The 27,407-nt window shown below is 32.9% G+C and overlaps 3 protein-coding genes across 5 annotated transcripts; 2 read left to right on the top strand and 1 right to left on the bottom strand.

Moving 5' to 3' along the window:
- Positions 1 to 4,451: 4,451 nt before the first annotated feature.
- On the bottom strand, positions 4,452 to 4,907 carry LOC111059863 (major centromere autoantigen B-like). Its single transcript, XM_022347486.2, has one exon. The coding sequence runs from the start codon at positions 4,905 to 4,907 to the stop codon at positions 4,452 to 4,454; it is 456 nt and encodes a 151-aa protein (XP_022203178.2).
- Positions 4,908 to 13,020: 8,113 nt separating this feature from the next.
- Positions 13,021 to 19,003, top strand: LOC111059862 (pancreatic triacylglycerol lipase). Of its 3 annotated transcripts, none has more exons than XR_005571336.1 (4): positions 13,021 to 13,365; positions 16,977 to 17,145; positions 17,685 to 17,852; positions 18,475 to 18,487. XR_005571336.1 is itself a non-coding variant. In XM_039428320.1 (4 exons), exons 1-4 carry the CDS (start codon positions 13,299 to 13,301, stop codon positions 18,780 to 18,782), a joined length of 690 nt encoding a protein of 229 aa, XP_039284254.1. In that variant the 5' UTR covers positions 13,036 to 13,298; the 3' UTR covers positions 18,783 to 19,003. The 3 variants fall into 3 exon arrangements, 2 of the variants coding, with proteins under 2 accessions (XP_039284254.1, XP_039284253.1); XM_039428320.1 differs by having other exon boundaries at positions 13,036 to 13,365; positions 17,707 to 17,852; positions 18,475 to 19,003; XM_039428319.1 differs by lacking the exon at positions 13,021 to 13,365 and adding an exon at positions 13,464 to 13,600 and having other exon boundaries at positions 17,707 to 17,852; positions 18,475 to 18,797.
- A 564-nt stretch (positions 19,004 to 19,567) lies between these two features.
- Positions 19,568 to 27,135, top strand: LOC120351614. The gene is made up of 3 exons (XM_039429478.1): positions 19,568 to 19,784; positions 25,892 to 26,081; positions 26,679 to 27,135. The coding sequence occupies exons 1-3, from the start codon at positions 19,568 to 19,570 to the stop codon at positions 26,788 to 26,790; spliced, it is 519 nt and encodes a 172-aa protein (XP_039285412.1). The 3' UTR covers positions 26,791 to 27,135.
- The last annotated feature ends 272 nt before the right edge of the window (positions 27,136 to 27,407 follow it).

The following is a 27,407-nucleotide window of genomic DNA, read 5'->3' as shown; positions in this document are numbered from 1 at the left end:
ATGAATCGGTACCATATGATCGCTCCTGACCTACTCCTCAATTTGAACGCTGCAATGATCAGAAACAGAATAATAACTGGAATAATAAAAGTTTTCAAAATCGTCCAACAAACCATTATCCACAGCAAACCTATCAAAGAAATTATTATGATGGCCATGATCAATTGGACACAAATAAAGGTTATGCTCAAAATAATTATAATAGAAATGATAAACCAAAAACACAACAAATAAGTATAAATTACACAGTAGAGCATGCATCCAGATTAAATCAACAAAAAACACCTGATAACCCACCACCAAAAATAGAGAAGACTACATCTAAACAATTACGAATATATGATAACCCGATACAACCCACATAAGCTCAGAGAAAATAGATAAAGAAAATAAAGATGCCTCAGCCTCATATACCACCTTTGTGAACAACTTACCGAAGTTATTATTAGAAGAACAGAAACCAACACCAAAAACCACCGCCCACCATGCACATAAAACATCCACAAGCAACAACCCCTATTAAGCATACTGTTCCCCACTGATGATCCATCACCGCAGGAAGAGCAACCCGCCACTGAAGAGTCACTACTAAATATGAACTGTTGCCAGGAGGAGACCGCCACTATGCATCCACGCACAGGACCTGCACGCGCGCATCAATGGATTCCATCGAGGCATACCAAGGACACCAAGAGGGAGTACCGAGAGGACAACATGCAGGACCGGAGGAGCGCCCACCGCAAGGCCCGGAGACGGAAGCGCCCAAGGAGGACACCCGACCGACATCAGGACTGGGAGGATGGACTACCGGAGAAAAGAAGCATCCATCGCAAGGCCCGGAGGCAGAAGCGACAAGGGAGGTACTGTGTGCACAGATGGAGGCCACATGCACACTTCAAGAGGCAGAGGAGGACACTGAACCGACACCGAGGAGGACAGGAAGGAACCGACAGCATTCATCCATGGCACATAAAATTTAAGACAGCTGCTTATCAATGTGACAGCTACTGGGAAAAAAATAAATGGAATGAAATTGAAACTAATGATGGCTACCCAAAGGAAAACAATGAAGAGTACTGTGAGAAACTAATGAATGGAAAATGTTGTGTGGAATTAAAAGAAATAAGGAGTAATCCAGTGAAAATAAAAGCACCTGATTGTTATTATCTATGGAAAGGATATGCTATGAAAGAGATATTAAATGTATTGGGCAACTGTATTATGATTGTTATTATGACTGTCTTATTATTTAGAGTCTGTGATATTAATGTGATGATGAAAGTTGTATTATTGTTAAAAGAAGGTATTATTGTTGATTGGAAATCCTGTATTGTTAAATTGCTTATTGTTGTTGTCATGATGATTAATGATAAATGTAAGTTGAAAATATCAAATGAGTATTGTAGTGACAAACACAAAAATAGAGACACAAAACCCAATGAATTGATTGGACATAACAATGGATTAAATGGAACTGGATCAATGAATAGGTTGAGGGAGTATACAAGTTACCGGGGTTTGAAATTTATGAAGGAAAAAATTATCATTAGGACAGCCTCATCTATCAATAACAAACGGATAGCAGATAACCTAACCGGCCTACAGCATAGCTACAAACAGAAACACAAGAAGATGCAAGAAAACCACGACAATTCTACATGCAATATCATAGAATTTGAAGTAAATACAATAAGAAGTCAAAGGAAAACATCATTATCAACCAATTACTGACCTGTCGTAATAAATTTAATATTGGCATAGAACTGCGTGTCAACAAATCCGATTTTTGGTTCCTTCCAACCGTTAGAAGCCTAAAACAAACAAAAGAACAATTTTTAAGTATGTATTAGTAAGTAAAAATAAATTAAGTAAATTACCTTAAAATGTGAAAATTGTGACGAATAGGTTAACTTTGTATCCTTGCAAGGTAGAAGCTAAGAAATTATGACTTCAAAACGGAAATCCAAAATTCAGTCAGCTGGCCAAAGCCACCTAAATCCAGTATGTAGCTTTCATAGACATGTCATTAAAAGAAATTGTTCCCAAAAAAGTTATTTATATATGTTATTTAATGTATTTATTAATGTTGATATATATTTATTATATGTTTTATATTTTATTCCCATTATTTATGCCATATTGTTACCGAGAAACCTCAATTGAAAATTGTTGTTATATTTGAGAGTGTTTTTGGTGGATATTCATAGGTTATATCAATATATTGAAGAGAGAATTTGTATTAAAAACATTGTTGATTCTCAAAATATTTTGAATTCAAATTTGGGCGCATGTGTAACATATCAAAATCTGATGGGTAAATAAAATCCCCATTTGAAAGAAATTTATAGGTCTAGAGTAGAATAATAGTCTAGTATCGCCAAATGTGATAACGTTTTTAAAGATTAGATAATATCAGGTATCATGGCTGAAATTAGAACAGCCAAATAGCAATAGAAACAATTTGCTACTTATATAATACAGTGGGACCCTGATTTAACGTATTTGAAGGGACCAAGAAATTTGTATGTTATGTAGGTGTTTACTTAAAAACGAGGTTTGTTAAATCGAGGTTGAAGTCTGACAAAATATGTTATATAGGGGTTAGTTATAACCTCCATATAAAGTATATTGAACACGTTCAACCTCTATTTGAAGTAGATTTTTAGATATACAGTTTACAGTACAGTACTGTACTGCTACAGAAGGTGGAAGAAAATAGGATATTGAAATTATTCAATTGCTATTATACAATAGAAATACTGTATTGAAAATAGCAATTAAATAAATGCTATTATTTAATAGCAGTTTAATAATTGTAATACAGTACCCATTTTCCTTCCACCTTTGTAACTAGCCAACTTGGCTTCTTAAAAATGAATGCAGATTTGTTAACTACTCTATAAAGGTGGAAGGAAATAGGATATTGCAATTATTCAATTGCTATCAAATAATAGAAATACCGTATTAAAAATAGCAATTGAGTAAAAAATGCTATAATTCAATAGTAGTTGAATAATAGCAATACTGTACTGTATCCTATTTCTTTTCATCTATACTGTATAGCTCAATCAATTAGGAAATTTGTTCAGTAAATTAAAAGAACTACCTACTGTTCACATATATATTTTCAGAATAAAATATGCATACAGTATTATTTTCAATAGTTTTTAATTAGCAAGTTCAATCAATCAAATAAGCAAGCAAACAAAAACTCACATACGGCTGCTGCCTGGCCCAAAGTAATCAATAATTTTTGATTGTCTATTCGCTGTATAGAGTTTCACTTGGTCCAATGCACAGTCTAGCTTGGTGATGGATTCCATAGTATTTTCGGATACAGCACTCTTCTTTAAAAAGAAACACTTCAACATGTTCAGAGCTTCACGAGCATCTTGTGAAGTCGGGTCCAGTCAATCGGCAACAGCTGCATCAGCTTGGACGTCTTCTTCTCCCTCGCCTTCACCATCATCATGTGCCTCCGGATCTGCAGTTACTTTGGAGATGATTTCATAATCAGTAAGCTCCCCACATACTGCAACATCTTCATCAAAGTTTGCAAATTAGAATAGAATAGAATAGAATAGAATTTTATTGGTCATAAAATATTCACATGAATACATGGACTTCGTCAATTTTTTAACACTAAAGTAAGTCAAAACAAACACAAAAAAAATAAGATCAGTCAAACTCGATGTTGATATCCAATGCTTCTTGAATTCTTGGCCAGGAGGCTTTGACATTCAAACCAGGCTGTGCGGGTAACGGGTTATCCAACTCCTCTTCATCCGTGGCTTCCTCTTGCACACTGAGTTTGAAACCACTTCTTTTGAAACAATTTGCAATTGTTCGTTGAGAAACATTATTCCATGCTTTCATCACCATCCACATGGCATCGAGGAGGTTGATGTTAGTTGAAGTTTGGTGATCCATGTCGTTCAGGTATTGTCTAACCACTTCCCGTCTGTAGAGTGTTTTGAAATTCTGTATTATCCCTTGATCCATGGGCTGAAGTTTTGATGTTGTATTACACGGCAAGAACTGGAGATTAATATGGGTCAACTTCAGGATGTCCTTGTGGGCCGAACAGTTGTCTATAAATAACAAGAATTTCTTTTTTCTCAGTTTAATTTGCATGTTTGTTCCTTTTAGCCAGTTGCTGAAAATTTCTCCTGTCATCCAAGCTTTTTTATTAGCAACGTACTTTGTTGGCAGAGACATAACATGTTTAAAGCAGTGTGGCTTTTTTGATTTTCCGATTATTAAGGGCTTCAGCTTATGTGTACCTGATGCATTAGCCCCAAGCATCACCGTAAGCCGTTCCTTGCTGTTTTTCCCTCCACTGCAGGGATCACCCTTGAAAGTCGAAGTTTTGTCTGGTAGGCATTTGAAGAATAAGCCTGTTTCGTCTACATTGCAAATATCATCTTCATTGAATCCTTGTGTCAAGTCTATCAGTTTTTTCTTCCAATCCGTGCACACTGCATCATCAACACTACCGCTTTCACCACACACTTTTTAAAAGTTACTTCATTCCTCTTCTTGAAGTGGTCCAACCAGTCATTGCTTGCTCGAAAAGAATTATGGCCCAACTGCTCGGCAAATTGTTGAGCTTTTTCCTGAAGTATTGGTCCCGAAATGGATACGTTTTTGTCACGACACTGTTTAAGCCATAACATGACAGCAGTTTCAACGTCCTGTAGTTCGGCTGGTTCAGCCCTTTTACACTGACCAGAAAGTCCACCTTCGTCTTCATATCTGTTTTCATTTCTAAGAATTGTTGAAAGAGTTGTTGGTGTAATGTTGAATTCCTTTGCAATGTCCACTTTCTTCTTATGAGGGTTTTCTTCTATGAATTTTAAAACTTTACGTTTGAAGTCAACACTCAAAGACTTTCTTTTCTCGGCCATGACGCACTCAAAAACAAACTTGCAAAAAAAAACACAAAAACACACTTTCAGTCACACAAAAACTTTTCATTCAAAATCTGCAACCATACACTTCACTGTCTGAGAATACACAAGAATGCATAGAACATTACAGACAGTACTGTACTCTATTATGGGCGGCGAGTGGAAGGGGGGTAAATGAAAACTTTCATGTCCAAACATGCTCAAGTGATGGCCTAGATAAAAATAATATACTTTATACAGGGGTCTGAACCGTGGGAATACGTTATATAGAGGTCTACGTTATGTAGGGGTTCCTTAATTTTTATATATGTTATAAAGGGGTCAAAATATTACTGAAACACACCAAAAATTATATAGTTATATATTCGTTATATGGAGGTTCGAATACATATTTTGTACGCTACATAGGGGTTAATTTTCTATTATGGTTTATGGGGTTTTCAAGGGACCAGAAAAAGAACGTTATACCGGGATATTTGTTATATCGGGGTCCGTTATATCGAGGTTTTACTGTATTATATAAAGTATTGAAAATTTGAGTTTAGGCGTAAAATATCTATTGATTGGTGACATAATGATCGATTGAGTCGCATAACGTAAAATCTAGCCAGACACCTTGGCAGAAATTTATTGTAATTAAATGGTATGCAACTAGAGGAACTAAAAAAGCACATGGCTAATTGTTATAAAGTGAGAAACAACCTATAAACATTAGAAAATTGTATTGCATGTAAAAAATGTACTAAAACCCAAAATAAAAATAAAATTATGTATTAAGGAAGTAGGAGGTTCGTAGGCACATGTATACTGTAACAAATTTGCATGAACCAATCAAATGGTAGTAATCGATGGGCGGCAATAGTGAGCCGATTCAAATGTATTTATATATATTTCTAAAAATGATAAGATTTTATAAATGTTTACTGTTCAGTTTATGTTGTGGATATGGCCCGAGGGCAGATAAAATATCAGATAGGTGATATAAGTAATAATTTAATAGATTGGCACGAACTATTTGAACCTTTAAATGGCATAGTGGCAAATTATTCAAATTTTATGTCAATTTGCAAGTTGGAAATGAAAATTGTGAAAAGAAAAGTAGAACTTGCCCACTTGCCTGCCAACCACTACCATGGAATGTCACCAAAAATTTGTAGAGCACAATACCCTTCAATGTATATTTTGAAGACTTGAAGTTTTAATCTAATTATCAATTTCTATAAGACTTTGTGATGCTGTTTTAAAGCAAAAGTCATGCAAATATTTATCTAATCCCTTGGAAGAGACGACTTTGGCTACTAACAATCCAGGACCACCAGGAATTCCGGATTGTCACCGACAACTTATAAAAATTCAGCACATGAGTGAAAAATAGTTGAAATAAGAATAGGGCGCCCTCAGTGCTTTGAGTGAAATAAAATAAAAGCTAGCTTGTCGGAAAGGTTTTAGATATTAAGAAATTAATACAAAAAACTTGCGCAAGTCTTAAAAGGGTATAAGAAATATTTTATTGAATAGGAATGAGTCAATTCATATATCAAAGTACATCAATTAAGAGAATATAAGTTCTAAGCTTGTAATGCTAACATTCATCCAATCATTCATTTTATTATACAATTTGAAATAATGTAATGTAGCTCTGGTTCTTTGGATAAATTGATTTATCTAATTCCATCAGGTGCCAAACTTTACACCCTGAGAAATATATTTATTTATTGAGAAATTTATTGGAAACTATGGAAATTAATATATATATATAATTATTGAATTATCAATTATTTATCATTCTCTGATTTGGGAAATAATATGTAAAGTAGGATTATCCAAATCGACAAGCAACAGCAAGTTGATATCAAAGCTGCATGCAAATAAATGCATATGATTGATGAATTGAAAAGCACATGGTGAAGTTTCGTGCTAAAGAACTGAAAAATAATACTGATCTGTGATATTTTATTTGATTTCATTCTTGTTCCATTGTATATGTTGTTGCTCTATATATTTTCTATATTGACCTGATATTTTAAAATTATTCATATATGTATCGAATTTTTTATGGTGTACCATTCATTTTTACTCCCAAATACCATAGAGTATAAATCTTCTATATATTTGTTAATAATCAGTATTAAACTATGGCAAAAGCTCCTGTCTGAGCCTATTAAGATTTTAGTGAAATTGTATCCTGGAAAACCACGACCCGATATCATAGTATTTAATTCTCATGCTCTACCGATTGACGCCAAGCCGAGGCAAATCGTTATTCATTATAAAAAATAACGTCAGAAGTGTGATGAATCTTTTGAGTCAATCTCATGAAAGGAGAGAATTAACTAGGAAAATTGTAATTAACCTTATAGAATGAAAGATCTGCCAAACGCATGGTTAGCACCCGAGCAATAAGGCTTCCTTATCAACAGCTGAGTATAAGATAAGAGTACTGTTCTGTACTACACATTTTTCAGAGAATTATTTAATAAAATTATAATTATTTTGCAAATTGAGTGCAAGTCATTTATGAATTGCTCATTGAACTTTTGGAGGTTACACTTTTGTTTACTATTGATCAGATGTTTTCATAGCAGCTCAGACACAGCTGACTGACTCAATATATTATAAAATGTCATGCCAGGTTTTCATGCAAGCTATAATATTGTTTATAAAATTAAGAACTATTGATAAAGGACAAAGAATTTAAAATAGGAAAATAAAATGTATGTATTATTGTTAAAATTTATTTATTATTCATGAAATTACATTATAATGTCGCATGTTATTGTAACTAACTAGGTCATAGCATGAATATTGTATTACTGATAAGAGCAGCAAAAATTAATTATAACAGTTTCGAACATAATAAGAATTGTATAGAAATATTAAATTATAAATTATTGATTCAACTGAATCACATGGTGAATGAATCTCTTTGGCAGGTCTAAGCCAATCATATGTCATAGAAATAGCACCAATAGGGATGATCGTTTGGAAACATCATATGTTAATCTGTTATCAGACAGCAAACCTGCCTTATCATAATATGATAGGATATATAGCATATATTATATGCTAGTGCATGTACACTGTATAGAGGAACTGTATCTAGAGAGTTAAGCAGTTTAAAAAGTTATACAAATTAAGTTATTATTGTAATTAAAGGAATTATATTTTACTGCTTGCCACTGACGTTATGCCTACATCATAATCATTCTACCAATGGCAAATTTTCATGCAAATTAATTACACAGAGATTCTCGGAGAAAAGGTTCTAGCCAAAGGCTTAGAAGAAGACACTTCACTTCCCTTTTAAAATCCTCATCGCTAAGACCTTGTTGAAAGTTACCAAAGACCCATTAGTGAAATTTTGTTCGATTTTTATATATTTTATCTGTGAGGCAATATTTTAGGCTAATTTATCTATTATTTGTAAATTTATTTCATCAATTGATAATTCGAGAAATTAAAATTTAATTATTCCCTAATCACTTTGGTGAAGGAGATATTTAATTAAAATTCCACATGTGCTGAGACCAAAGCCTGGACCGGCCACCAATCAAACAAATTTGATCTAAAGGAACCACGACCGCCAAGAGGATTCAAGTGAGTTTTAAATTTTGGGGCCCCAATCTTCGCTTCAAAAGAAATAACAGTGCAGAAAATATAAAATTTTTCTTCGTTAAAGTAATAGCCACGCTGACAAGCGCTTATAATTATTAAGATCCTAGATTTTATCTGATATAGAATTTATAAGAACTTGTAGTTGATCAACTATCCTCCACTGCCAGAACCACGACCCGAGTAATTTTTAAAATCTTTTATAATTTGTTTTCACTATTTTTTCAAAAAACTGTTAGATTTATCAATTATAAAATTCTGTTGAATCATGCATGTTATCATGCGACCACAAGCAAACTTCTGATCATTTTATCAATGTTAAACTATTCTCAATCTGTAATTCAAGCTTTATATCTGCACTGTCAAATTATATATTTTATTATATTATATTTCTACTTTATCAATTCGTCTTCTGAGTTCGATTATTTCTTGAGCCTGTCAATTATTGTGTCTGACACGTTCTATATTATCAAGAACCGATCAAGTATGATCATTGAAATAATTGGATCAACCTGGATATTGGAACAGATCTAAGTGGATGTAGTGTGTGGGGTCAGATCTAGATTATCTCTTCTCTGTCCTTACCTGCTCATATATCAGCTTTTATCTGTTACCAACTTCGACTTAGGAGTGAATTCGTCGACTGTATAGCAGATGCAGCTGGAGATCATATAATTCCCTACAATAGAGCATAAAACCCAACAAGACTCTGTTCTCGAAATATATTCCGAATGATATCTGGTCCTAGTACTTTATTTTGATCCTTCGGAACTTATTAGAGATGCAGTCCCGTAAATTATCTACATCGGGATTTTTGCTCGACCTGTATGATTTTGTATGCTGTTCCATCACAGTTGATTGGTTTAACATATCCGTATTCAGTGTTTAGCAACCGCTACACTACTTTAGAAAAAAAAATTATCATTATACAATCTGTCATAAGAAGAATCAAGTGTGAGCGACTGTTTATGCCTCCCACGATTCTGATGATTGTATCGAATCTTGTAGTGACTCAATCAGTCTGGTATTCACTCAGCGTCCACGCACGCATCTTCAAAATTTTTAACCTCAATACTGGTGACTCAGTGCAAGATTCATTATACATGTGTCGTCCTATCCTTGGAGGCGATAGTAACTCCCCCAGGAAGAGCACCACAATAGTTTGTGTAAAACAAGTTGAGACATGGCCCTCCATCCAAAGAAATTACAGAGTTGTCAATTCATGTAAAATTGCAACTTTCTCAAATTTCGAATTCAACGTCAGAATTAGATGTAGAATATCATCCCAGATATCCTAGTAGTGCTAAAAAAGTTTCAGGGTTGAAGAATTAAAAGGGAATTAAACTTTTATGATAAAATTGGAAACATCGCAAAGATTTGTTTTTCTTTTGAATATCACTTCTCTCAGAATCATGGGGTGTCGTAATGCATAATAATCTTATATCAAATTAACGGGGAGAATATCTCCTTTCTATTGGTGTCTGGATAGTTTTTATCCGACCTATAGTTATTTTTTAATTAATGTTTATGTTCGTAAATGTCAAGACATTGCAAGCAGAAAACATTAAATTTTCGACATGCTAGAAACGTTTTGGTTTCAAAAGATAAGTAGGTGGTGAAAGCGAGAAAGTTTCTCAAAAGTAATTGAAATTATTTTTCAATTGTCAAAAGTAGTTGGAAGATTGTTTTTTGGGCTCCAAGGAATTTTAAAGTTAGGAGAGCGGCTGTATGGTATGCATTGTGAACTAAATTGTATGCCAAAGGCTGACAATTTATAAGATATTTTTTGACATAGTCATTCAATTTCAGCTGTTTTACATCCATGAAATCAAGCCGGTAAACGGCTGATTGTAGAACAAATAAACATATGATTCTCATTACAGCATACTATACTGTAATAAAATCATATGTTTTCTTTACAGTCGATTATGTTCCCTAGTTCCCAATTAGGAAACTGGAACAAAAAACCGCCTTTTAGCGCTCCAGGTGGAAGTTTTTTCAACTACAATCAAGAAATTCCTGATTCGAAACTTGTAAACTAGGTTATGGTTATAGAATGCATGTAGTCATGTCAGCACAAGCAGGTAATGTTTTCTGTTTCTCAATTATTCTTTTCTAGATTATTATGACAAAAAATAGTGTAAGTTACTTGGACGTGAATGCCTTTTGCAGTGCTCGAATGAAATTCTAGTCTCGGCTAACGCCTTGACTAGAAACATCATTCTTGCCTGCAAAAGGCCTCTTTCCGTCCTTGTGACTTAAGATACTATGACTAAATTATTTCAAACGCAATCAGCTGATTGCCTCTGGAAAGGCTATAATGAAACACATACTGTTTGGATAATTTGAGGCAAGGTTGTCATTTTCACGAAATTGTTAGGATCTCGAAAACGGCTTTAACAATTTTCACGAAATTTGGAACATAGTAGGTTTATGATATAAAAATTCGATTGCACTAGGTGTATCCTTGGGAAAACTCGCTGAACGACATTAAAAGGATAATATTCATCCTTGGCTGAAACAGCTGTGGATAGTAAAAAAGTGAGTGAGCGAGTATGTGAAAAATCAAAATATCGCATCCCCGAAATTCATAAGATGACATTATTATAGCCAGCTGTGAAATATGAACACGATCATTTTAGAGAATATTGTGTTCTGTTTATCAATAAATAAAAATAACAAACGAAGCTCGGTGCCCCGATATTTTATAATTATGTGGCTCCCAGTTGTTAAATTTTTCAATCCTGTATTTTGTTTTTGGTGATCCCAGCTATTGATAGCATATGGTGGCACACCAATCAGCCGCCATCCTTGACTTTGAAACTCTTGAGAGGCCAAAATACATTCTTCCGAGTACGTTTGACAATTGGAAAAATAATTTCAATTATTCCTCAGAAACTTTCTCGCTTCCACCACCTACTTATCTTTTGAAATAAAAAAAAGTTTCTAGTACGGTATGTCAAAAATTTCATGTTTTCTGTACGAAATGTCTCGACATTGACAAACATAATCATAAATTAAAAAATAACTATAGGTCGGATGAAAATTATCCAGAAACCAATAGAAAAGAGACATTCTCCCCGTTAATTTGTTATTAAATTATTACGCCCCATCATCATGAAGTGATATTCAAAAGAAAAACAAATCTTCGCAATGTTTCCAATTGTATCATAAAAGTAAAATTTCCTTCTAATCCTACAACCCTGAAACTGTTTTAGCTTTACAAGGATATCGGGGATGATATTCTATATCCAATTAAGACGTTGAATTGGAAATTTGAGTAAGTTGCAATTTTAAACGATTTGGCAACCCTATAATTTCTTCGGATGGAGGGCCAAGTCTCAACTTATTCTACACAGACTATAAGTTTATAATGAGAGAAATTCATTGAATTTTCAAATTACTCCCTCTTCCCCAATCTCCTGCTCACCGGCTCACCTACCGGCATTTAGTTCATATGCGAAACTAGAACTCTTTTCCTACGGGAACAGTCCATGAAAAAGGTTGACAATCGTTGGCTATTTAATGAGAACAAGAAGCAACTGAAATAATATTATTGTTAATGAGTAGTTGACATAATTTATTATTATAATTTTAGAACAATAATAGAAAAATATAATACTGCATTACACACAGCACCTCAAGAAAATGTAATAATTTAAATTATTTCACGTTATTTCTCATTTTTTAAGTTCAAAATCGCAATTGTGGGTTAAATTAGATCACAGAATACAATTATAGATTTTTTACAAATTTTACAGTTATAGATTTTTATAAATTATAGAAGTTTTCTCTGAATACAAGAATTATTGAAGTTTTCTCCGATCAGAACTATTTAAATTTTTCTTAATTATCAAATTTAAGTACATAATATTATAATAAAGTCTGTAATAAAGACTCTGCAGAACTAAACTCATGCGTGATATTATAAATGCACTACGTTGTTATTCTCATTATAGAAGTTTTCTCTGATTAGATCTATTTAAATTTCTCTCAATTATTAAATTGAACATAATGTAATAAAGTTTGAATTATGCTATATTTTTATAATGAACAATAGTTTATCTGGTTACTGATTCACTTCTTATTGTTTTCTTGTTCTTCATGATTACAAATAAAAATTAATCCACTCTGTCATTGGAGGCGCAGCGCTCATGCGATTTGGAGAGTTGAGAGTAGCAAGTGATAAGAATAAAAAAAATGCATGTCTGTGTATTATTAGCAAGCATGAAACAACAAGATTATAATGATTCACTAAAAATAATTTTCTCTGAGTGAGTTTCAGCTACTGTGGTATGGCATACCAACTAAGTGACCATAAAGTTACACCATATAGCCTAGCCTATATAGTGATTTTTGTTGAAAATCTACATGAATCGTACAATCATTTTCCAATTGTTTTCCTTATTATTCATTGTCGTAACATTGAATCTAACACGTCTCCAAAGCCACTCAAAAGTTTTATTGACTACCTACTTCACACAGCAACTTATGTAACAACTGCTAGAACTGAACTATTAATTCATTGCAAAATATTTTATTGACTATGTTATCTTTCAGTGCTATAAGATCTGCTTTATTTACAAGCCCCAATGTCATAAAATGAACCTTTATTTATTACAAAGAACAAGAAACATCACATTCAGTATTCATTTGTGAAGTAATTGATTCAGTTTTCTAGTGTTGAAAGAATGCACGGCATTCATTTATCTTATCAGGATAGACCGAACTATTAGTGAGAGGATTAGTAAGTGTAGTTACTCAAGTTCAAGTGTGATGAAGTTTTCATGTTTAGAAATGAGACATATAATTTGTATAATATTATTTTTTCTTCATAGTACAAGTAAGTTATTTATGCTGTATATATTTTGCGATTTCTCAAATAGTAAGTAGGCTATATGGTGTATATATAAGTTGTGATACCTTAAAATTACAATTCTTCGATAACGACTTGATATAATAATGTAGTGAAGACAAGTCATCGATTGCACTACAATAACTAAAATGTGATTAGGCTATAGCCCCATATGACCAATAAAAAGTGTAGCCTATATTTCAAATTGTAGTTATGAGATACGGTACGTTATAATATCTAGACTGCTTGATAAGTCTAGTCATTCAGGTGTAATTTTTACAGTGATTAAGATATATTATTAATGGACTATATTGTTGTGTTGACAAAAAGAATAACTTACAAATTTCAGACGATAAATTAATTAATTCCAAAGAGCATATCAAAATTTATTATAAATCATAGAATGAAAAAGAAAATACAAATTGAATTGTAGAGGAGGCCTAAGTTATAAGATTAAACATTGAGTTGATATTTACTGTAAAAATACTGTGATTTCTAGATGGATTTTGAAATTTGATTGAATCAAGGTAATTGCAGATTATTTTCTCATTCTATTAAATTAATAATATAGTTAAAAAATATTGTAGAAAAGAAAGAGGAATATTATTCAATAATTTAGTTTATATAAGAAAATGATAGATTTTCAAAAATTGATTAGCCTACATGTAACTAAAAAATATTTTAGTGCTAAATAAAAGCTCAAATTAAGACGACTGCTTTCACAATAACTTCAATTTGTAATTTACCACATCATTCTTCATTTCTGGATTAATCAATTCAGCAAAAAGGGTAATGAATCCGAATTTCTCAATTCGTTCAACTAGTCCAGGCAACGAATGCTAAAAAAAGGTGAAGAGGGAATAGTTGAGGACACAATTTTTCACCCCGCAGCTCTTTTAAGGATAGTAAGGGGTGAACATATCAAAAGTCCCCACTCCTACCCCTGTGCTAAGGGGGTGCGGGTGGTTTGAAAGTACCGTACCATATTTTGTTGTTTTGCACATATCTCAACAATATGCGTCTTTCGGAAAGTTTATTGAATACAAAATTGAAGCTTACAAATTAGCCTACAAGTTATATTTGTAACATTTTCCATATCTCTCATTGTTTTCTAGGTATGCGTCATTCGGAAATTTTTATTATTTTACGCATCTCCCTACGATTGTTGCAGCCGTTATAGTGTTGAGTGTAAAATCTACAGTTCAACAAACAATAGATCAATTTGACAGGGCGATTTGCAGGAAATGTTTGGAACACAATATTTTAATTTGCAGCTATGTTTGAACTAGTTGGAAGGTGAACATATCAAAAGTCCTCATCCCTACCCCTTATGTGCTTAAGGGATGATGGTGGTTTGAAAGTTTTTTCATTCCTGGCTTACACGCATGTATCTTGGAAACAATGCATTTCAGGGACATAAACTAATTGAACAAAAATGAAGCTAAATAAATTTCCTACAATTTTTTCAGTGGAGTTTTGTGATATCTCCTTTAGTTTTCGAGATACTCACTTTTCAAAGAATAAAATCATTGAAAAGACAGTTTTTCTTCCAACTTTTTGCACTTTCAGGGCTTATCACTCAACAACAATGGTTCGAGAAAAAGTACTGAACGTTTGGGTAGTAGAACATTCAATTCTCTTCAATTTGATGCATTATCTTACCATTTTGTGCTTTTCATAATAGCAGCTTTAGTGTTGAGTGAGAATTTATCAGCAAAAAGTTTCAACTTGACGGTACACCACCTTCAGCAAAGGGGTTAGGGATAGGGACTTTCAATATATTCAGCTCCTAACTAGTCTTAATGAAAATGCAGAGTCAAAAATTGTGTTCCAGATATATTGTCTAAATTACATTGTCAAATTATCTATTTAATTGTTTTAAAACTAATAATTATTCACACTCAACACTAAATCTGCTATAACAATCGATGGAAAGCATAAAATGATAAAATAATACATCAAGTTGAAGATGATTGAATGCTCTACTAACCAACGTTCAGTACTTATTTTTTCTATGCATTATTGTTGTTGAGTAATAAGTTCTGAGAGTGCAAAAAGTTGGAAGAAAAACTGCCTTTTCAAAGATTTCACACTTATAAAAGTGAATATCTTGGAAACTAAAGAAGATTATCACAAAAATCTTATTTACTGAATAAAACTTGTAAATTTATCTAGCTTTATTTTTGTTCAATTACTTTATGTCCCTGGAATGCATTGTTTCCAATAAGATACATGCGTGCAAGCCAAAAATGAAAAACGCGACTTTCAAACCACCCTCATCCCTTAATCACAAGGGGTAGGGATGAGGACTTTTGTTATGTTAAGGCTGTGCAAAGGCTAGAAATAAACTTTCTACTCGTGATATTTTTCAAAGTTTTTCGATTTGTATAATTATCAATAAGCTATCAAAATGAAAAAGTTTTCTCAGGAAAATTTTTTTCCGATTATTACGTTTTGAGATATAAGCGCCCAAAGTTTAAATTTTTGGGACAGAACATTTCAAATTCGGTAAGAGATGAATTCATGAGATTTAGAGGATGGATTCTTCATGGTATTGTCGATCTAGTAAAACAGAAATTTCCTGAAAATATCCATTTTTAAGATATTTATTCAATTTACTAAAAATAACTCTTTGTTGAGTTATTTTTGGTAAATTGAATAACTTTTTCAAAAATTGATATTCTCAGAAAATTTTTGTTTTAGTAGATCAACAATATCATGGAGAAACCATCCTCTGAATCTCATGGATTTATATCATACCGAATTTGAAATGTTCTGTCCCAAAAATTCAAACTTCAGGCGCTCATTATCTCAAAAAGTAATGATCGGAAAAAAATGTTTTCCTGAGAAAACTTTTTCATTTTGATAGATTAATGATATACAAATCGAAAAACTTTAAAAAATATCACGAGTAGAAAGTTTATTTTTAGCCTTTGCACACCCTTAACCTTCCAACTAGTCCAAATAAAGCTGCGATGTCAAATTATATTGTTTTCCAAACATTCCCTGCAAATATCCCAGTCAATTGATCTATTATTATATTAAACTGAAGATTTTACACTCAACACTATAACGGCTGCAACAATCGTAGGGGGATGCGTAAAATAATACTTGAAATTAAAGAGAATATGATGCTCTATGCGAGTTATAATTGGCACGGATTTTTTCAATCAATTGTTAAAAAGTTATAAAGCCAAAAATATGAAAAAATCGGAGCCGGTAGGGGTTTTCTTTAAAATGTGACACATTCGAGAACTTATACCTAGAAAACAATGAGAGATATGGAAAAATGTTACAAATAAAACTTGTAGGCTAATTTTGTAAGCTTCAATTTTGTATTCAACAAAAATTTCCGAAAGACGCATATTGTTTGAGATATGTGTAAAAAACCAAAATATGGTACTTACAAACCACCCCCACCCCCTTAGCACAGGGGGTAGGAGGACTTTTGATATGTTAATTCACCCCCTTACTATTCTTGAAAGAGCTTCTGGGTGTGTGTTCCAAACTTTTCCTTCTATTATCTTTCCTTGACTGGACTAAACTAAATGTAACCAACATCTGTATCCTACTCCTTTTTAATTCAATAAAATTTTTAGATTCTTATTCCATTACGAAAAATGGAGATGCGGACTATACTGAGGAAGAAATCAATTATTTGTATCTCACAAGCATGATGGATTTAATGAGCAATTACTCAATATCAGACTCGGAGAAATTTTTCCCATTCTCATCAGACTTTGAAGTTGAATTTTACCTATTCACCAGGTGAGACAAGGAAGGTTTTTTGTTGACTGACATGTAGATATAGACTATAGGCTATATACTGATAAGTTAAAACATACTATATTCTAAGATAATGTTTGTTCAAAAACTTCTTCAATATGAAGCAAAGTGAACACTGCTATAACTCTTATTCAATCAACCAGTGTCTAGAATTTACTCTGCAAATGATTGGGTTTAGGGTAACCATAATTAAAAGTTCATTTGTAGGCCATGTTTTGTGAGGGTATACCAATTACAGATAGATTTTTAAAATTCACAAACTTTACATTATACTCATCTAAGCTTTTACTGAGCCATTCTTTCAACTGAAATGCACCTTGTTACTAAAACATGTACGGTAGGTACCTCACTAGATAAAGATACAGTACCTATAATATGAAACTTGAAAATTGCATAACACCATCCTCTACGTTAGGCTACACCAAACTAGTGTGGCACCTGCTATAAATATTCATTAATTAAATTAGTATTTAATCTTCCTTGTGAATAAATTTATTACCATACATTATATTTTATTCTAGTTCATATCTACCACTTTTGCAGTGATCCTCATACTTACGAAGAACTGATCACTGGAAATATTAGCAGTGTTACAAATTCAAGTTTTGATTTTGCGAAAGAAACAAAAATTCTTGTTCATGGCTGGCTAAGCAGTGCTTTTTCTGACTTCAGCTATGAAATGTTAAGTGGTAAGTCAAAATTCACTAAAACTTTCTGAATCACTGAACAAGATTCCACATTAAATGCTACTAATTATTTTATATTAACAGCATACATTTGAACAAATGCAATATTTCTCATTCATTTCCATTGGTAAATTACTGAAATTGCAGAATGTCATTTTATAGCATGTGGAGTAAATTTTATTGAGGTACTTTGATATGATGATTTCATGAATACAAAAACAATATTCTTTGAATTACCGTATTGAGTTCTGCTATCAAATCAAACTCAATTACCGTGCGGAACTGTCATATAAATTAAAGGTCTTAGGTATGGAAACTCAGAAACCTGCAGTGTAAATAAATAAATAGATATTTTATTGTTTTATAGTTTGAAGCAAGTGAAGGTCTAATAATAATAGATAAGCAATGAAAAGTAGTGAAAGAGCCCTCCGCCCTCCTTCCATGATGTCACTTTGAACCAGCAAAATGTTTCTCGGTGGTTTAGAACACAACTTTAACACCGGGTCTTAAGCTAGAACTTGAATTAAACACCGATTCATGAACTTGATCACTCACTCACAAATATTTTAGAATTATGAAATCAATACTTTTTGCAAAATTTCAAAAAGTATCATTTTTATTCCAGCAATTCTCCAGAACAAAAACTGCAATGTAATAATAGTTGAGTGGCCATCTGTAGCACTTTATACGGTGGCCCGTAAGCGAGTCAACAAGGTTGCAAGTGAATTATCACGATTTTTGGACTTTTTAATAGACGAAGTGCATGTGAATGTGAGCACCGTGCACGTTCTGGGACACAGTTTGGGAGCACATGTCGCGGGAATTGCTGGAGGACAAATGAATTCGACAAAACTGCCACGTATTACAGGTAGGAGCCCTATGATGGATTATTTTATGAGCTTCAACTTGAGCATCAATCATAAGCAACATTAAAATATGATATTTCATAAAGTTGAAAGATGAATTCATAATAAATAACTATCCATCATTCAAATTTTATTTTTAGATCATTAAATTTTTTGGCTAGTTTCGCTGAAGAAAAACTACGGTACAGTAGGCTACTCTTTCATGCCACCACAGAAATATTCGCATTTATATTGGTGAACAATAATGACTAATTTCAAATGGTGTGAGAATCCATCAATTGTTCATGATACTCGTATATGGATCTGACATTCAACCTTAATTTTATGGTCTACAGTGGTACTTTACTTATACAAAAATATGTAATATTATCAGAGATGTATTACTTAGTATTTGAAACATTTTACTTTTAAACAGTAAACCTCTATAAAAAATGAATGTAGTAGGAAGGTGTACTATTGATTTTTTTTCAAATTGAAATAAATGTGTGATGCTGCTGTTGAACGGGTGGAGACACTAAGTTTCTTGGCGTATTCATTGATCAGTGCCTGACCTGGAGACCACATGTAGAGATCCTTATAAAGAAATTAAATTCAGCTATTTACACTCTTCACAAATTGGTTAGGATGTCTGATGAGAAAGTTGTTACCATGGCTACTTTGAACCCCTTTTAGTTTATGGTATAGTTGCATGGGGGTGGGGGAGCTTGAATCCATGGACGTCGTGTCTTCCTCACCCAAAAGTGAGCCATCAGAGTGATGTTTCGAAAACCGCCAAGCCATCCTTGCAGGGACTTATTCGTGTCAGCGGGCATTCTTCCGGTTCCCTGCCTGTACATTTATTTTTTGGCGAGTATGGCACTGAAATGGAGAAGTGGCTGGACGACTGGTGCAGACATTCACTCTCACAACACACGCAACAGGGAAATCGTGAGACTGGATGCCCACAGAACCACGTTTTTTGAGGCGAGCCCACAGCATATGGCCAAAAAAGTGTATAATGCTATTCCAATTGAAATTCGAGAAATGAATTCTGAAATAGTCTTCAAGAAAAAATTGAAATTGTGGTCAAGTGAGAGATGTTTTTATGACATTGGTAAACTTTTGATTCAGTAATTTATTATTAGAATATTGTGATTAAGTAAAAACTTGAAATTTAAATAAACTGTATGATCTTCACTTTTCAAGTAATGGAGACTTTTGATTCCAATGTTTTTAGTTTATTCAACTAAAATAATTCGATCTGTGATATTAACTTTGTTTTTCAATTATATAGACTATATTACACGTATATTGAGGTGACATTTGTAATGTATTTATGATGTGTATTGTTTGATGAAATGTTTATGACCTGTGTTAATATTGTATTATAATTATACGATTCATAACATGAAAAATAAAATTGAATTGAAAAATGCTAAACGAAACGTAAACTGCTCCAAGCAGAAGCTAGTTCAACAACTTTGTCTTGAACTTTGTTTAGCATTGCAAACAGTATCAAAATTGCACGTAGGTAGGCCTACTATAAATTCACGAAAGACTTTTAATATTTTACATTATTTTCCAGCCAAAAATTATCAACGAGTAACATTTGCGCACACCGACACAGACTAGTAGGCCTACAGGACGATTTTTATTGTAATCTCGTCCTGCATTCATCGATATGTGCGCATGGCTTCAAAGAGCATGTTTCGTGTAAAGGGGCTGCAATTTCTTTGCGTCTCGAGACGTGTGGTTAGAGCATATAGCTATTGATACATTAGATTCAATTATTCATTATATATGGATCGTAAATAAAGCAATATAGTAGCCAACACTTCTAATTTGATCTGCCGCCATAACGTTCATACAACATAACTAGTAGTTCTGCGAACAGTAGACCTCACGCATTATTCTCATCCACAAGCAGGGGTGCCCAGCCCCCCCAAGGCCAATGGCGCATGCCCCCCAATTCAAGTGTAATGCCCCCCCCCCAAACCATGTGTAATGACCACCCCCAAAGTACCCCAACTCCCAACTCTTTAGTTTTTAACATTAGTCAGTGTATGACAATAAAATTCACATCTTAAGGTGCTTACAGATATACGCGCCGCGAACATGAGCAATTCACTTTTAATCAGCTGATTATATCTGTATTTTTACAGAAACGGTAAAATACAGATATAAAAAGCTTGGCATCAGCTGATTAAAAGTGAATTGCTCATGTTCGCGGCGCGTATATCTGTACGCACCTCTACATTCTAATCTTCCATAGGACATTATTTACCTTTGGTCTTGTGAGGAATTCTTTCTGTTTTCATAATATTGTAAAACTATATACCATCGTTTCTTATCTCTTTGAAGTAGAAATAAAGTATCTTTTTGATATTATTTTTGAGACTAGCAGTGCACCCGTTCTTGTTCGGGAGGACTAGAAAGAACTTCATTACATCAGGAAAAACTACATGACACATATTTTAATAGGATATTAAAAGATAAGTAAGGGAGGCTTTGCTTTTTAAATGTTAAGGTTACTTATAAAAAGTTGAATAATAATATCATTGATAATTCTTTATTGCAAAAGAATATTGCATAGCAATCTTGGTAAACATTCATACAAATTTGGAACGATTTTATTCATACAATATATAATGTCGGCAAGTTTAGGTATTCTTAATCCTATACTATCAAACGAGCAATTTCTGTTTAGAAGTTTTGATGTTTAAATTTTTAGATGTTTATATGTTTATATGTTTGTATTTCACCGGATCTCGAAAACGGCTCTAACGATTCTCACGAAATTCAGAACATAGTAGGTTTATAATATGAAAGCTCGATTACCCTAGGTCTCATCCCTGGGGAAACTCGCTGAAGGACATTAAAAGAATTTATTCATCCTTGGAAAAACAGCTGATAATTTCGGCATCTGTTTATGATGGAAGTGAGTGAGCGAGTGCATGTGTGTGGGACTGAGACAAAATTATGACTCAGCTGTTGAATAATTCAATCAGGTACTTAGTGACAGTTGTACAAAAGCCGGTTAAATTTTAATCCTGATTAATTCCAGTAGAACCAATCAGATAAGCTATCTTTTTGAGATGGTCTTCTGTGATTTGGTTCACGTGAAATGAATCAGGATTAAAATTTAACATGCTTTTGTGAGAGAAATTTTTGCATTCCTCTGCGAATTAATCTCAATCCACTGTGATTAGATAGAACCTTTCTGTATGAACTATGCATATTTAGTATAATTTCTTCTTTCGTAATAATTTTTATATTCTTTTGTAGGTACTCTAGAGCGGAGCTCGGTGCCCCGATATTTATCATGAATTGGAATAGGTTGTCACTGATGTTGTGTTGTTGGTAGTATTCACTTTTTAACATTACAGGAGTAAATAACACAAGTCGAACAAAATGTATCTTTAAATGGTTTGGTTTTTGGAATAAAGATATCATCTGAACAAGTACATTTTGTAAATTCTATCTATTAATACCAAATATCGGGGCACCGAGCTTTGCTCGTTATTTATTCATTGATAAACAGATTTATTTCATTGATAATCATTTCTTTAAAATGATTGGGGAAGTACTAACAGGCACAGCCCAAAACTGTTACTTACCCGAATTTTGATTTATTCACTACGAAAAATATATTTCGTCTGTGATTTATTCACAGACGAAATCATCATCTGTTTTTCCAAGGATGAATTATCCTTTTCATGTCCTTCAGGGAGTTTTCTCAGGGATGAGACCTAGTGCAATCGAATTTTGATATCATAAACCTACTATATTCCGAATTTCGTGAAAATCGTTAGAGCCGTTTCCGAGATCTGTTGAACATAAATAACCATATGAGGAGATAGCCAGATGAAAAATAGAAAAATATAAACAGATATACAGAAATTGCTCGCTTAATATAATAGGATAACAACTTATAGTCCAGTCAAATGATCGTTTTTCAGGAAACAGCCCCGAAAGAATTTTTTTCGATGGTTCTATCTGTATTTTGGGGCGCTAAATTCTAATCTGAAATTTTCTGACACGCCAGAGGGCGACTTCACCCCCAAAATTTTGGACTTTTTTTAAGTTTTCCATTAAATCTCGAGAACCTTGAATTTATCGAGAAAAAGCATTCTCTTATAATATTAAAGATAATAAAATTTCCAATGAATTGACTGGTCGCGCAGGACTACTCTTTGGATTTTTTATCTGAAGTGTTCCACAAGATACACAACTTTGAATGTGCGAGAAATTTGTGATATTTCCCCCATTTTCACAGTCTCGCATATGCAACGTTGCATATCTCGTATCTTGTGGAACACTTCAGATAAAAAATCCAAAAAGTAGCCGAGGTTGTGATGAATATTCTCCTCTTTTCACTCCCATGAATTATACTTCTGTTTTCAATACCGTTAAAAAGTTACAGCCAATTGAATGATGATCTTTATTTTCTCATTTTTCTTGCGATTTTACTGTTATTAAAGAGTCTCTAAAATGAGTACAATACATGATAGAAACTTGCAATTGGTCTTAAATGAGAGAAAATTCCATGCTCTATAAGCTGAGTTAAATTGATCTTGCATTACTGTTTGAATCGAAAAACTGTCGAGACTGTGAAAATGAGAAAAATATCGCATATTTCTTGCAACAGCAAGGAAACTCAAACACAGGACCATTAAAAATTAAAATGAAGCAAAGGAGATCAGAATAATAGTTAATGATGGAGTTATAATTTATTTTTGTCAAAGATTCACCTTCAAACTCATAGGCTTAAAATTACTAAAATTCCTGCATACAAAACATTATCAATTGTGCTTATGCTTTATATTGAGTAACACTTAGCAAAATATAACATTGTAAAGGTGGGAAAAATTAACTAATCTTGGGATGATTTTGAACTTTTTTTAAAAATTCAAATTAGGAAGGAAATGTAGAATGAAAACAATGAATATCAAGATGAGATTGCAATGCCTATTAATGATATTATTACTATATCATATCTATTTAAAATTTCTGTATTTTAATATTATCTAGTTTTGTTTAAACTTTATACTCTTTATCTGTTTATAGAGCCAAAGGGAAATTCTTCCTATACACACATGAATCTTTGCCTTTTGGAATGGGAAAGAAAGGCATTTCAGAGCGTTGCTGGCAAGATACAAATGGAACTTCAAGCAGCTGAATCCGCCCAAAACAAGCAATACCGTTGCATGTAATTCATAATAGGTTCATTTCATGTGACTTTCCGGTGAAGATTTTTTGCTAGGGAAGTACTCTGTGCACAAAGAGTGCTCGTCTCCAAAGAGATGTATAAACTTTCAAGAAGTGAGGTCCTGAATAGTATGTTATGATGACTCATTACAGAGGAAAGCGAACGCAACAAATAATAAATAGCTAAGATGTGATGAAGAAGGCCTAAGTGATGTAAGGGAACAAAATGCCCTATATTAAAAACAATAATTCTGGAGGTGAAGAGCTCAAGATGAATAGGTGATAATTATATAATGAATAATTCAAGAAAAGGTATCGTTGCACTTTCATTGAAGTATTCCGAACTCCAAAGCAAACCTTTTGAGAGGCAATGACACCTAGACGACTACAGAAGAAAGACTCTGAAAACCTTTCTTTTTCAATATAAACATATGTTCCAAGGGGGGCACGAAAATAGTAAATATTGTAAACCAATTAACAAAAACAATTTTTCAAGATATTGCAACAATTATTTTTTAAGGCTGTGCAAAGGCTAAAGAAACGATTTACTGGTGATATTTTTACAAGATTTTCGATTTCAATACCAACAAGCTAACAAAATGAAAACGTTTTCACAGGAAATATTTTTCCGATCATTAATATATATTTATATAATATATTTTTAACTAGTAGTTCTGTGAACAGTAGACCTCGCGCAGTTATAAACCGCAGCCTCCTCTTATACTGTCCATCAGAGTAAATCCTGTCTGTATGTCGTGTCGGCGAGATATCGGTGTGAAAACGGCTAATGGCTGTTGGTGTATCAAAAATACTAACATCAAAAGCTCATCTCCTTCAAGACATACTGGCATCAAGACAGCCCAAGTTTAAAGCAGAGAAAGTTCGAGAGACAATTATGTATTCTCATCCAAAAGTACCTGATGTCACTTGTTTTAAATATTAACAAACTCAGTTCACGTTTGAATTCGTATTCCATATGACATAATTCATTCAGTTCCGTGATAATCTTTCTATCTGAAGAAAATTATTTTTTTACAATCAAAAATGTTATAATTTCTCCAGCATTATTTAGTTCATTTGTTCATTTTTAATCACCTATTAAATTAGGTTTTTGGAAGGTGAGAATATTGATACTATAATGGGCACGCATAATAATACTATGACTGCAAAACAAAATATTGGAACCAAATACCTTAAAGCTGCGATTAGACCAAAGTTATTAACAAAATGTTTATAACTCAATCCTTATAGATTATATTAGGTTGAATTTATAACTTATCATACACATGATGATCATAAATGTGTCTGTCAAGTTCCGTTCAATCTAATAAAATCTAATAAGGATTGAGTTATTAACTATATGTTAATAACTTTGATGTAAACCATTGCTTACTTTAGTTGATATCTATAGTAGGCTGTGTGTGAACCCAGCTTAAAGATGCATACCTCTCTAAGGTCTTTGATTGAAACTATAGACCTTATACAAATACAGTATTAGACTGGCTTCTCCACACATCTGTGTAATCACTTGTCAGCTGATTTATATGATGAATAATTCTATAGTCTAATTTGAAGGAGGCTCCTATTTCCTTTTATATTATCCTTGAGATGCAAAATTTCCAAAAACCTTGTATATACGTCGACGCGCAATTTAAAAAGGAACATACCTGTCAAATTTCATGTAAATCTATTACCGCGTTTCGCCGTAAATGCGCAACATATGAACATTTAAACATTAAGAGAAATGCCAAACCATCGACTTAAATCTTAGACCTCACTTCGTTCGGTCAATTAAACTGCTCTCACATTTTGCTATTTAAACTTTTTCTGATGAAATGATAAAGAATTTCTTCGAAAATAATAATTCAATAACAAAGTTTTATGCCCAGAATTGAAAATAACGAAGTTTTCTAGAATTATCAGTCTTCCTAAATAAAAATGAATTGCGTGCTTAAAAAATAATCAATAGTAATGTAAAATATAAATGAGGACTATCTCGATATTTGGATTTCTATTTTGCAGGTATTTGCACACACATACGATCCTACCAGTATTACATTGGTTCACTGTATGACAAAGAACCTTCTTATATTGCTGCGAAATGTGAAAGTTACTCGAACTTCCAGAATAGTAAGTGCTGTGACCTGATTATAAATATGGGAGAATATGTTGATTTCAGGTGAGAACTTTCTTTCATTTTTCAATATACCTATAAAATAAAATATCTTTTTGATCCATTATCAACTTTTCATAAGTAGAGGCCATATTTACTAGGAATTTGATAAATAGCTGTTTAGATTTGAACAAGTAAATCAATAACGTTTTCACTTATGAAATAGCAGATGTTTAAAGCAAATATCTAGCAAAAGTGAGCCCCTACACTACACACCTCTACCAAAAGGACCAACAATTGGGGCTAACTTAAATGCTTTAGAAGGTGGTACTTGATTTTACAAGACTACTTCTAAAGGTCCAAAAGGGTATTTTCTGTCTTTAGATAGAATACATCAAGATTCTTCAGATTGGCAAATATTTCGAAATTGTTCAAAATGGGTCACTTTTAGTAAAAAGTGAACATTCACTAATCTTGGGATGATTTTGAACTTTTTTTAAAAATTCAAATTAGGAAGGAAATGTAGAATGAAAAACAATGAATATCAAGATGAGATTGCAATGCCTATTAATGATATTATTACTATATCATATCTATTTAAAATTTCTGTATTTTAATATTATCTAGTTTTGTTTAAACTTTATACTCTTTATCTGTTTATAGAGCCAAAGGGAAATTCTTCCTATACACACATGAATCTTTGCCTTTTGGAATGGGAAAGAAAGGCATTTCAGAGCGTTGCTGGCAAGATACAAATGGAACTTCAAGCAGCTGAATCCGCCCAAAACAAGCAATACCGTTGCATGTAATTCATAATAGGTTCATTTCATGTGACTTTCCGGTGAAGATTTTTTGCTAGGGAAGTACTCTGTGCACAAAGAGTGCTCGTCTCCAAAGAGATGTATAAACTTTCAAGAAGTGAGGTCCTGAATAGTATGTTATGATGACTCATTACAGAGGAAAGCGAACGCAACAAAATAATAAATAGCTAAGATGTGATGAAGAAGGCCTAAGTGATGTAAGGGAACAAAATGCCCTATATTAAAAACAATAATTCTGGAGGTGAAGAGCTCAAGATGAATAGGTGATAATTATATAATGAATAATTCAAGAAAAGGTATCGTTGCACTTTCATTGAAGTATTCCGAACTCCAAAGCAAACCTTTTGAGAGGCAATGACACCTAGACGACTACAGAAGAAAGACTCTGAAAACCTTTCTTTTTCAATATAAACATATGTTCCAAGGGGGGCACGAAAATAGTAAATATTGTAAACCAATTAACAAAAACAATTTTTCAAGATATTGCAACAATTATTTTTTAAGGCTGTGCAAAGGCTAAAGAAACGATTTACTGGTGATATTTTTACAAGATTTTCGATTTCAATACCAA

Source organism: Nilaparvata lugens, chromosome 5 (assembly GCF_014356525.2).
Source record: "Nilaparvata lugens isolate BPH chromosome 5, ASM1435652v1, whole genome shotgun sequence".
NCBI lineage: Eukaryota > Metazoa > Arthropoda > Insecta > Hemiptera > Delphacidae > Nilaparvata > Nilaparvata lugens.
This window is presented reverse-complemented; position numbering and strand designations above follow the sequence as displayed.